The sequence below is a fragment of the Melospiza melodia genome, chromosome 13 (genome assembly GCF_035770615.1).
Source record: "Melospiza melodia melodia isolate bMelMel2 chromosome 13, bMelMel2.pri, whole genome shotgun sequence".
Lineage (NCBI taxonomy): Eukaryota > Metazoa > Chordata > Aves > Passeriformes > Passerellidae > Melospiza > Melospiza melodia.
The window spans coordinates 6,515,789-6,527,915 of NC_086206.1; the positions used below are offsets into that span (position 1 = coordinate 6,515,789).

At 51.7% G+C, this 12,127-nt stretch overlaps 1 protein-coding gene across 1 annotated transcript in view; it reads right to left on the bottom strand.

The window, feature by feature from the left end:
• The window catches only part of LOC134424504 (hydrocephalus-inducing protein homolog), a 36,616-nt gene continuing 24,489 nt past the window's right edge, over window positions 1-12,127 (bottom strand). The window contains exons 22-34 of the mRNA XM_063168322.1: window positions 11,614-11,778; window positions 10,382-10,443; window positions 9,278-9,533; window positions 7,181-7,419; window positions 6,587-6,842; window positions 5,453-5,596; window positions 5,142-5,285; window positions 4,341-4,654; window positions 3,763-4,156; window positions 2,552-2,650; window positions 1,652-1,861; window positions 297-434; window positions 1-39 (exon numbers count right to left, since the gene is read on the bottom strand). Of these exons, the coding sequence (XP_063024392.1) occupies window positions 1-39; window positions 297-434; window positions 1,652-1,861; window positions 2,552-2,650; window positions 3,763-4,156; window positions 4,341-4,654; window positions 5,142-5,285; window positions 5,453-5,596; window positions 6,587-6,842; window positions 7,181-7,419; window positions 9,278-9,533; window positions 10,382-10,443; window positions 11,614-11,778 (2,460 nt within the window). The remainder of the gene's footprint in view (window positions 40-296; window positions 435-1,651; window positions 1,862-2,551; window positions 2,651-3,762; window positions 4,157-4,340; window positions 4,655-5,141; window positions 5,286-5,452; window positions 5,597-6,586; window positions 6,843-7,180; window positions 7,420-9,277; window positions 9,534-10,381; window positions 10,444-11,613; window positions 11,779-12,127) is intronic.

Genomic DNA, 12,127 nt, shown 5'->3' on the forward strand with positions numbered 1-12,127 from the left:
TCAGGGCTTTGCTGTGGGATGGCTCAGGGGACAGACAGGCTGAGGGGACAGGTTCTCATCCAGAAGAAACCATCAGACCACATCACTTTCTACCTTCCTTGTGCTCAAAACCCTGGGGTGCAGTGTGTGCTCCTGAGCTCTCATGGGCTGCAGTCTCAGCACAGCTGGGGGGTTTCCCCCCACTTTTTTCCCTCTTTTTCCCCCCACTTTTTTCCCTCTTTTGCCCCCCTTTTTTCCTTTAATTCTCTCCTGGGCTGCCTGACAGAGGGCCAGAGGCAATGACTTGTGCTACTCACTGTGGTGGGCACGACCACGGGCACTCCAGGCAGAGGCTTTGCTGCAGTGCCAGTGCTGCAGTTTGGCACCTCGAAGGTGAATTCCATGACCCCGGTGTTGCGCAGGGTCACCTCTGCTTTGAGGACTTTGTTAAACCTCTGCAGAGAGAACAGAGCAGGGAGAAGTTACAGACACAGGCCTGATGCTGGCAACCTCCTGCCTCTTTCATGGCACTGAAAGCACACAGCCACATTGCAACCACACAGCTACAGAGAGGTGGTAAAACCTTGGAAAGGCCAGAAATAAATGAACCAGGGGACCAGGTCCTCTGCACTCTGAGGGGCCACCAACAGCCAGGAGAAACAGAGGAGGTGGCACTGAGATGTGTGAGGTGAAGCCAAAAGCTTATGGAGTTAAAGAATGGAAGTTGTTGGTTCTGCATGTTGCTGTTTGTGGTTTGGATTTGTTCAGGTTGGTTTGTTGGGTGTTGCTGTGAGCTGGCAGAGGGACAGGGTTGACAACCTGACCTGACCAAAAGGAAAGAGGATGAGAGGGGAAGGGACAGAAAAGTTGGTGGTCAGAGAGAATGGAAGTTCCTGAGTACCAGGAAAGGGGCCAGGGACTGTCCCAAAGGGGATACAAAGATTGCCCTTTTGTTGGAGATGTGTTTGCTTGTCTCCAGGGACAGGGAGACACACACCCAGCTCGGCTGAATTATTACTAATGAACAGTTTTGTTTTGCTTTGACAACTTTGTCCCCATTGAATTGTATCTAAAAGTCAGTGCATTTCTGAGAGGCATTCCAGGAGAAAAGGCACCTGCATGCAAATATTGGCAAGAAACAGACAGGTGACAAGAGAGACACACAGGACAACACAGGCAGTGCCAGCAGCTGGAAGTATCTGTGGACTTTAAAGTGTAAAGAAGTAAAGTGGGGATTATTGTGGGACATTGTTTTCAGGTACTGAAGTGACTGAAAGCCCAAGTTCTGAAAGCCCAAGTTCCTCCCTGGATGATTTTGTGGATCAAGCCAGAGCATTTGACAAGAGCATCTCCTTGGAGCTCAAGCTTTAGGAGCAGATCAGTGGAGGGATATCCCAGGGACAGGTCCCTGTGGACATCTTCCCTGGGAGCCTTGTGCTCCCCAGGCGGCAGGGTCAGGTGCCTTGGAGAGGACAGTGTCCTGTCCCTCAGCCAGGGGAAGGGAGGGAGGGGTGGGGATGGCCATTCCAAACCAGCTGGCATGCTGGACTGTCTCTCACAGGTTGTGTTCCAAGCCCCAGAGCCAGCAGAGGGGCTGAGAGGGGGAGAGAGCCTGGGACGGAGGTGGCCACGATGACAGCCAAGGAGCTGTGGCAGGAGCAGCCTGTGGTACCTGCAGCCCCCAGTCGATCTCCTGCAGGTCCAGCTGGTAGCTGGGGCACGAGGCCTCCCCGGTCAGCACCACCTCGTAGCTGGGGCCTCCCTGCACGTGGCACAGCGCCCGCACACGCGCCACCACGTTGGCGTGCCCAAAGAAGGTGAAGGTGACCTGCTCGCTCTCTCCCGGCTGCAGCTCACCCCACAGCGGCCGCACGTCAAAAACCTGCAGGGAGGGGAGGAGAGATGGAGATGGTGAGAGTGGAAACGGATGCAGAAGAGCAGCTGTGTCCTGAAATAAAGCAGAGTCACAGCTGGAGGGGCCTATTCCCCAAACACAGCCAGAATCACCCTGATCTCATCCTGTGTCCGTGCCACTGACCAGTGGAGGGACCATGGGGAAAATCTTCTCCCATAATCACTTATCCATGAGTATAGACTACATTAGAGTCAACTGGAATGTCTCCTGGCAGCAAGAAATTCTCTCTGCTGCAGAACTTGTCTTTGGAAACACTTCTCACTGTCTTCAGAAAACCAGGAGACTTGGAGGTGGGAGCCCTTGGAGCTGGGGGAAGGCTCATCTGACTTCTGAGGCCTTTCTCCCTCTCTCTGACTTACGTGCTGTTCTCTCAAGCTGCTACAGCCAAAGTTCCTACAAAAATGTGCTGAAAACCACCTGATGAGGTAAATGGGAGCAATGCCCTCCACAGGGGCTGCACAGGGAGCATCCTGGGGCAGCCCTACAAAACATCCCACATGGCCTCTCCAGTGAGCACTGGCTTCAGCAGAGCTTTGTGATGGACTGGGAGGGATGTGAGGCCCCTCTGTGAGCAGTGCTGAGGGCCACCAGTGGCACTGGGGCTACAGAACCACCTCCCACACTGGAAACATGGACGTGAGACAAATTCCCACTTACCTCCTGCATTCCCAGCTTGGGGCGCTCCATCTCTGAGAACCAGCTCAGTCCCCTCACCCTCAGCGGCCTCTGAGACGCCCCAGGAGTGGATGACAGCCCCTGGAAAAAGCACCACGGGCTGCAGTGAGCTGGCTGCTCTGAGCAAGGTCACGCTGCTGCTGCAGGCTCCAGCACCTCCCACACCAGGAGCAGCTGGAAAGGGGCCTGGGCACAAACCAAGGGTGACAATGTCCAGGCCATCAGTCGAGGGTGGGTCCAAGCCCAGCCACAGATCAGACCTGGGCTCCATCTGCACCTCCTACATCAAACCTGCCTGAGGGAACTGGGTGCCCCCAGCACTCAGGCGGGGAGGGTTGGAACTACATAATCTCTGAAAGTCCCTTCCAAGCCAAGCCATTCCAGGATTCCAGGATGGCCACCTGAATTTCCCTGGTTTACTTGTGCATACATGGCATAATCAGGAAATAAAGATGATTTTGTGCTTCTATTTGAAAACATTCAGCCACACTGTTCATATAGGGCTTTGTTTCTCCTGATTCAGAAAAACTGTGCAGTGTAGAAAAAACTGGTATTTGTGTGTGAGCAGGTACAACCCTTCTCCATAAACTTAATGCCAACACTGGGCTTTTGAGAACCTCTTCTGCTTCCTTACATCTTTTTTTTTAATTGCCCCATGAGCAGCCTCTGTTCCCCCGATGCACAACAAGGGGCCACTTCCCACTCCAAAGTACTAATGTTCACCAGACAGATCAAAGGCCTTTTTCCTTGTTTGGAGGAAGAGACAGTGACTTTGCAAAGTCTTGCTTTATAAAAGACAGCTCTGGAGCTGTCACTGCAATACCAACTTTTGGGTGAAGGCAGAGATGTGAGTGCTCTAGCTGGGTTGGGAAGGGGCTACGTGGAGATCAGGGCTCTTCATGGACTGACATGGGAAGCTGGAAGCCTTCTCATCATGATGCAGATAAACACCTCATTTTACATTGTAAAGAAATTAAGCCAAAAAATCCCAAACTCAGCATAGGTGTGTAGGATCTGAGTGAGCTTCTCTGAGCAAAACTTTCCTATTTCTGCCTCCCCAGACACCCCATGCCCAACTGCCACTTTCAGGGCACAGGATGGAAGGGCAGCAAAAAGGGAGGCTGGCACGAGTATGACTTTTTGGTGGCAAGTTGAGGAGGCAAAGCAAGTGGTAGGTGCACAAGAAAATCCACCTCTGATTCCAGGGAATGCTCTGCATCTTCTGGCTCCTGGTCAGAGTCCTCCTGAGCAGAATCCTCCTGGTCAGAGTCCTCCTGAGCAGAATCCTCCTGGTCAGAGTCCTCTTGAGCAGGATCCTCCTGAGCAGGATCCTCCAGGGCAGCATCCTCCTGGGCAGGACCTTCCTGAGCAGGATCCTCCAGGGCGGAATCCTCCAGGGCAGAATCCTCCTGGGCCGGATCCTCCAGGGCAGAATCCTTCAGGGCAGAATCCTCCTGGACAAAATCCTGCGTTGTTTCTGGGGTTTTGGTCGGCTCCTCCACACTTACAGCCCTGGAGTATCTCCGTAGAAACACTCTCCTCTTCTTTGATGACCGTGGCTTGAATTTAGGTGGTGAAGGGATGAACCTGGAAAATAACATAACTGTGATGGTGGACCTGTAGTGGGGGAGAGAGGTGCCTGCAAGAGCAGCTCCTCACTGCACTGCAGCCCCTGGCTGGGTGCTGGTGTGCTGAGCTCAGTGACAGCCACTCAGAGCCAGGCTGGAGCAGCTCCATGCTCGCAGCAGCATGGGGATGATGATGCTCATACCTGATGGTGTTCACCTGGCTGTCTGTCAGGAATGACCAGTGGTAGTTGACAGGGAGTGGGCTGCAGTTGGTCATCTCCATCTTCAACTCTTGTTCAGTGTCATTTATGATGCAGCCAAAGTCCACGGCCTTGGTGGGGAGGTGGAGATTTGGGAAGTAGACTTCCCCCCGAAGAGGGATCTTCTCCACATGAGGATGCTCCATGAAGCTCACCCTGAGAACCTTCTTTACCACCCAGCTGATCAGACTGTTCTTATAAGCTGGGTTAAAGCGGATGCAGAGATGAAGTTCCTTCCCTACATCCACTGTCAAAGCCTGCAAGGAGATGAGCAGTAATTAATCACCTGTGGGATGATGTCCCAAGGCCTGACAGCAGCAAACAGTAAATGCTCCAAGCGAGCCCAGCATGGGCTCCTCAGTTCATGGTTCATCTCTCTACAGCAGGGGTCTGACTGCAGGCACCACAGTCCAGCCCAGGATCCCTCAGGCTCCCGTTGCTGTGCTCAGCCCCAATCCAAGGGGGTGGCTGCTGGAGAGCTGGCATGCTTTCCAGGAGACACCTTTACTGCATGGCTCGCCTCAATCTGCTTTCCTGCTCCCCTCTCCTCATGTTTTAGAGCCAGCATGGATGTTACCAATTCAGATAAGATTTTGATTCCTTCAGCAGCTCTGCTGATTCAGCTCAGGCCAATCCACTGCTGACACTACAGAATGAGCTTCTCAACTTGAGGAGCTCCCAGCAGAAGTGCAGCACCACATCCCTCCTCCTCAAACCCCACTGCACAAGCCCACAGAGGCTCACCTTGCAATTTGCAGGGAGGGGCTTCCGGTTCACATTGCAGACCAGGAAGGGCTGCTCCAAGTCCAGCACCACGCTGAATGGCAGGGAGCTGGTGTTTTTTAATGTCAGCGGCTGGTACTGCAGTTTCAGGACATCACTGGGTTTCTACAGAAACAGGAGACAAGGGAAAACAACCTCAAGTGCCATAGACCTCCTTCCCTTTCCAATGCATTTCACACTTTTCAGCCCCAGAAGTGCATATATTTCTATTTACTTCCAGCCAAGTTAAGAGTTACACCTTTAAATGCCAGGATGCAATCTGGTGACTTTACCTTTTCCACACGGAAAGCGATGGCTCTGGGGGACATTTGCACTGCAGGGCAGATGAAGTTGCAGATGACATCTGTTTGCAGGATCTGTTTCTTTGCTGTCTCTTTCCCCACCACAGCGTGGCACAGCAGCCGCTCCTTCACCTCCTGCACACAAGATTCCCTTGTGTCCCAGTGTGTGCTGGCAGGCCCAACACCCCACACTGCCTTGCCACCCACCCAGGGCCCCATTCCTGTCACTTGTTATTAGGGACTGTAATTAGTCTCTGCTCTCCTCAATAGCTTTCTTTTCTTTCTGTGCTGCCACCTGTTTATTCTAAATATCTGTGCCCAGGGCTCCTGGAGCCAGGGAATGCATACCAGACTTAGCTGGCAGCTTCTCTGCAGAGTTTCATTTCCCCTGGAAAGAAAGGTCCAGGTAGGAGAACACTCCCAGACCCTGCTAAAATCTCCCCCTCTGAGCTGCTCTCCAGGGGTGCTGCAGAACCTGGCTGTTCCTGGGACACCAGGGGTGGCTGAGACACTGGGGCAAGCAGTGATAGAAAAGTTGACCAAAGTCAAACTGTCAATTCTGACGATGTCTGGGAACAGTTTCCTGCCTGGATGGACATTGCACTGATCATTAGAGCTGGCACACTGTGTTTTCCCCCTCCAGGACTCATAGCAAGAGCAGCCCTGTGCCCACGTTTGTCTTCAGAGGAAAAGCAATGCTGCTCCCAGACCCTCCTGCCATTCCCAGGGCATTTGTTTTACTGCCTGGGTAAAGGGTTTTTCCCTCAGAAAAAGCACTTGACAGTAGTTTAATTTGCTTCCTGCCTGGGCTTCTAGCCTAAGTGCAACTTCTTTTCTCTGCTCTCCCTTTCTGCCTCAGCACATGACACAGGTAAGCCCTGTTTGCCCAAAGGAGCAGTACTTCCTTCAGTCTGTATTTTGGGATCAGCAAGTTGGGTTTATGGTAGCTAGGGAAACACAAAAGAGCCTTAGCAACTGATGGTGGCCAGCAAGGAAAGCAACTGGCTTTGAAACAGTTTCTTGAAGTCACTTGCTCCTTGTGCCAGGCCAGTGTCAAGGGGCTGCAGAAGAAGCTGCAGTGGAGGGGATCTGATGGGGAAGGCTCAGCCCTGGGCAGGGCCTCACCTGGACAGTGCTGGAGCAGCCTTCCAGCACCATGTCCACAGTCTGACCCGGCCTCAGGTCCACCTGCACTGGGCACAGCTTGAACACGGGGCTGCCAGGCCTGGGCATGGGGGGAGCCCCTTTGCCCGGGGGGCCCGCGGGGGCCGGGGCCCGCGCGCTGCGGCGGAAGGTGCGGAACCCTTCCGTGCTCCAGTAGAGCCGCTGCGTGCGGCGGCCTCTGTTCGTCAGCTGGAAGTGGTAAAAGCAGCGACTGAAGCTGCAAGAGAAGAGAGATGGAAAATGTCACGGGAGCTGTTATTTCCCTGGCATCACTCAGCTTCAGCTTCACCCCGATGGCATTCCCTGACTGCGCACTCTGCAATAAAACCTCTGCCCAAAAGGCTGCCCATGCTCAAAGCTTCAGCCCTGCCAGGTCTTCCAGCTTTTCCATTTCTGTGGCTTTCCAGGATATTTGACATATTTCTCAATGAATTCCTGTGGTTTCATGGAAACAGAGCTGGGACCTTGAGTACTGAAGATCTAGCCTGAAGGGCTATGGAAATATTGTTCCTTGCTGAACACACAGGAGATGTGGAAGTTTCTAGAGTCTCCTACCTGAAGCAGGACTTCAAGTCGAGCTTCGGAACAAGAGGTTTGTCCGAGACAACTGTGGTGCCAATGCCCACAGCCTGGAGAGAGATGATGGTCACAGGGTTGTTCTCAATGAACACCTTCAGCTTCTCCTGGAATTTCACTGTGTCATTCAGGTTAGCTACGATAGCCACAGACACCTCAGAACTAGGGGGGACCACTCCTTTACTGGGCTCAATCCTCCAGCAGGAACGTTCCACAGCCTGTAGGAAAAGCCAAACACAAAGTTAGATGGAAGCCATAGACCCTGCTCTGCTGTGAGGTGCAGAAAACGGGAAGGCTAAAGAGATGAGTATAAAAACCATAAACATTTAATTTCCCTAAATGTAAGCTATGGTGTCCAGCACAGCAACTCCCCAAGAGCTTATACAACCTGTATTTTACCTTCCTTTGACAGACTCGGGTCATTAGCCCTGTTTTGCTCAACCCAAGGGAAGCTCCTCCTCAGGAGAAGGTAATTCCCCCTGCTGGCTCTCTTTGGAGCGCTTGCCAAGGGAAGCTGTTTACTCCCTGCTGGCTTCCTGGCAGCGGAGCTGGGTGTGCACAAAGGCTCATGGCTGGAGGAAGGCAGGACTGCTCAAATCCCAGCCCAGCAGCCACACAGCTGGAGGACACTGCTGAGAGCCTGAAGGATAACTCTGCAAAGCCAGCTGAGCAAAATCCCAAATCTCCTTTCCCAAGGGGCCATCAGTGCTTCTCAACACCCCCTGAAGGACTGAAGCCCTCACTCCCCACCAATCATCAGCTGTAGAGAGGTGCCCCAGGGCCCTCTGCTTTGGAAAAGTCACCTCTAAATGCTTATAGCAGAGCAGGAAAGCAGGAAGCAGAAAGAAATCTGGACAACATGGGCTCTGTGGGCATGGCCCACTCTTCCCAAGAACTCTTGTCATCTGCTTTCTCATGGACTTCATGGACTGAGCAAGGGAGCTGGAAGGTGCCCAAAGGAGGGGGAAAGGCCTTGCACCAGCACAGCTGTACAGACACAGCTCTGCAGGTCTGGCCCTGGCAGGAGCATGTGAAACCCAACCTTTACACACCATGAGCACCCAGCCAAGGTGCACTGCTCCCTGCAGAGGCTGAAAGCAGAACTCCATTGTGGAGTCAGGAAAAACTGCCCTGCCAGTCCTCCACTTTGGGAAAACATTTATCTCCCAAACAGCTGGAAAAGCAGCAAGAGGAAAATTCACGCCCCTCCTCCTTGGCCCAGGAGGCTGAGCCTGAACTCTCACACAACACCTGATGATTTATCCACAAATACAAACAAGTCTACTTGATCAGGGTTGGCTTTAACCAGCTCTAGAAGTTGAACTCATCCAATATACAGAAGATCAAACCTCTTTTCAAAGCTTTTTTCAAGCCTTCCACAGAGGCCCCCTCCAGCAGGGAGCACATCCCACTCAGCCCCAAGCCATGTACCCTTCCTGGCTGCTCCTCCTGCCAGAGGAGCAGCTGCAGCTCCAGCCCTGCAGCTTGTCCCCCTCTGTAACCTCCAGGAATGAAACAACCTTCCTCTGCAGGTGATCTCCAGAGCCATTCTGCAATGCTACAGAGACCACAGGCTCTGGGGGTGCACAACCCTCACAGGTGCATTTGTTTGCAACAGCATCACTGGTTTGACCCACAGGAGTTGTGAAACTTTCCTCCCCATGAGCAGTTTGAGGGCAGATCTCACACCCTGGTTTCTGCCATTAACACAAGTTTGGCACAAACAAATGCAGATGGAATGGGGAGTCCATGGGGAAATCCATGCCCTCTTAGGAGCAAAGGGCCACAGGCTTCTCTTGATCTCAGAGCTCCGAAAACAGGACTTGCACAGCTAAGTATCTTCCATAAAATAAAGAGAGAACTTGCAAACATGATCCAGACTCATTTCTGCTCCAATCTCTCTGCAAACTATTTCACAGAGGCGTGCCTGAGATCCTGGCTCCTCTTGCTTGCCCTTGGATGGAATATCTTGCTTCCACTCACACAGAACAATACAGAAACACTACATACAAAAAACAAGTCAAGGCTGCTGGTAACCAGCACCTGTCCCTGGAAAACAGCCCCACAGACACTTACCATCTCCACCTGGAAGGTTGCAGGAATCTTACACTGATTGGCGAGGTGGAGAGTTTTGGAACAATCCTCTAGGACTGGGATAGAGCCGAAGTTTATCTCCCTGGGATGGACATAGACAACGGGGCCCTGGCCAACGCACTCTAAACGGATTTCCTGTTCCAGGAAGAAGGTAGGAAAGGTCAAAAGACGCAACAAAGGCAGTTTTAAAAACACAGCCAGCTCCAAGAGCATTCCTAGACTGGGGACAATGATGGCCCTTGGAAGTTGTCAGTGGTGCAGACTGAAACAGAAGGCCTGGAGCAAGTGTGGGGTCTGCAGTGATCCCACCTGAAAGCCACAAGCTCCCATCATCAGAGCACAAAGCACTGCTATTTGCCATGCTTGCTTCTTCACACCTCTTCCACATGGCTCTTTCCTTTACCTCCTGCCTGCTTCATTCAAATGCTCCACCTTGGCCCAAAGCACCTTCCCAGCCTTTGCTGCTGCACAGCCATCCTTGAAGACTCTTTACAATTCAAAAAGCTGCACTGGTGAAAGCAGCACGAGCCAGAGGCAAGGAGGCTCTTCAGAGTGGAGATGAGGCAAGTTAGCTGCCTTCAGTTTGTGCTGATGTGTAATCTTCATATATATGAGTAAGGGGCATCAATTAGTAGTTGCATCATTCAAGCAGTGTTTTTTCCTTAAAAAAAAGTCTGAACTGACTTAATAGTCTGAAACTCAAAAGGATTGTTCTTGCAGAAATGGCACAGATGGTGGGACAAGGAACATGGATCCCTTTGCTAAACTACCTGCTCACACCAGTGGAAACCAGGAAAATTTATTCAGTCTTGTTGGATTTCACTGGTCCTAAATACCCCAACTCTTACACAAGAATTAAATGCATAAAACTCACAACACAAATAAGATTCGCTGGAGGGCTTGGAGTATGATTTAACCACAGAAGAAACCAGCCTCTATGATGTAAAACCTTTTGTGATGTCTGACTTGAGGGAATGGCATTGACAGCTGCCGGAATTACCTTCAGGTCAGAAGGAGCAGCATCCAGAAATGCACATCCCTTTGGGACATACATGCCTGTGCAAAGAAGAGCCAGAAACTATGTACCATGGCTGGTACCTCAAGAATAAAGAACTAAAGCCCTGCATGATGAGGGATCTTGTATTCCTCTGGGCGAAGGGAGGCCCAGGGGGCTGCAGCCTGGCTGATACTGCCCAAGGCTCCCTGGAGGAAGAAGCTGGAGGGAGGAGCTGTGCCTCACCAGCTGGCTTTGCTTCTAGGTGACAGTGCCATAGAAGCAGCAGAGGCAGGGCAGAGCCCTTTGGAGACAAGCAGAGTAGCACCTGGAGGATGCCTGACCCAGCTTCAGTTAGGGTGTGACAATGGGACAGATCCTTACTGGAAAAGGCTTATAAAAACACACAAACCCTTCATCTACAGGATTCTTAAAAGGGACAAGAGCAGCCCTGCTCAGCAGCATCACAGGCAGTGTCACACACAGGAGGGAGAAGAAAAGCAGACAGCAGCTTTGTCCTCAGTGTTACTGCTACACACACACATCCACATCCTGCAGCACTGCTGCCTTTGTGGGGTGCTCATGGCACAAAGCAGACTATGGAGGGATGAAGAGCATCCATGTCTGGCAGACTGGGCCTGTATTTTGTAGTCACTGGCTGTCATGATATATGCCTCTTTTAGGAGATCTTTTAGAATCTTCTTTACAATCCTTAGAATCTTCTTCAGAATCTTCGGAGTCCTCTTTTAGGAGGCTTTAGTTCACGAAATTGCTTGCCTTATCCATTTCCAAACTTGGTGGAAAAAAACAAGCAAAGCCTGTGCTCCAGATGCAAGTTGTGCGGACATTCATTTTGTTTTGGGTGGGCTTTTCTTGAGGAGATATGATGGGTATTTCTCAGACCTGAGGGACCTGGCTTTCAGAGAAGCCTCAGTCCAGCTCTGCACAAAACATTCCTTTAGCAAACAGTGCTTGCTTTAGCAGGATTCAGGGATGTGATGCTGAACAGCTGTAATGAAGCAGCACTTGTGTTCATCTGATAACATGGCAGAGTGTGAGACCCAGGGACTGGGTCTGGGTTTCAGCCTGGGCTTGTTATCCCATCTCCCAGATTTGTAACTCTATGCTGGGTCAGGCACTCAGATTGCCACCTGTGAAGCTTCCACTCTTCCTCTTTCCTAGGCATGAGCTGCTGCTTGTGCCACCAGTCCCTTCTGTCCTTGTCCACACCAGCCATAAATCACAAGCTCCTGGAAGAATCCCTGTGCAGTTTACACCCCACTGGGAGGAGTTGCTCAAGGCACACAAGTCCCCTTGCTCTCACCAGTGGGGATTCTGGTCTCCCAAACGCGGCCAGCTTGGCAGTGATGCTGCACTGTCCCAGCAACTGGGCCTGGAGTGTAATTGGGATCTGCACCGAGCTGTGAGCCTCGATAATCCCAGAGGGTGCAAGGCTGAAGTACCACGCAGCAGCCTCCTCCTTGTGTTCCTGGCAGGGACAGAATCAAAGGCATCTTCAGAACGGAGGAAACTTTAAACTCCTTAACCTCTACCACAAGAGCAACTCCCACACGCTTGTAAAAATTCTCAGGAGAAAGCAAGAAAGCAAAAACCAAGATGCAAGGTGTAGGTGCTCAGCATCCCCAGGGGTCCAAAAGTTGCTGCATCAGAGACACCCACTTGGGTGCTGACAGCTTCCTTGCATCGGATTTTCACTGCCCTCGAAGCTCTGCCACGTGAAAACAAGTCAAGGACTAGACTCTAAACATCTTCCTCAAGATGTTAAACTTCTTCCTAATGTTTGTATTTAGGTTCCTGTTCTTAGAAAACCTTTAGCT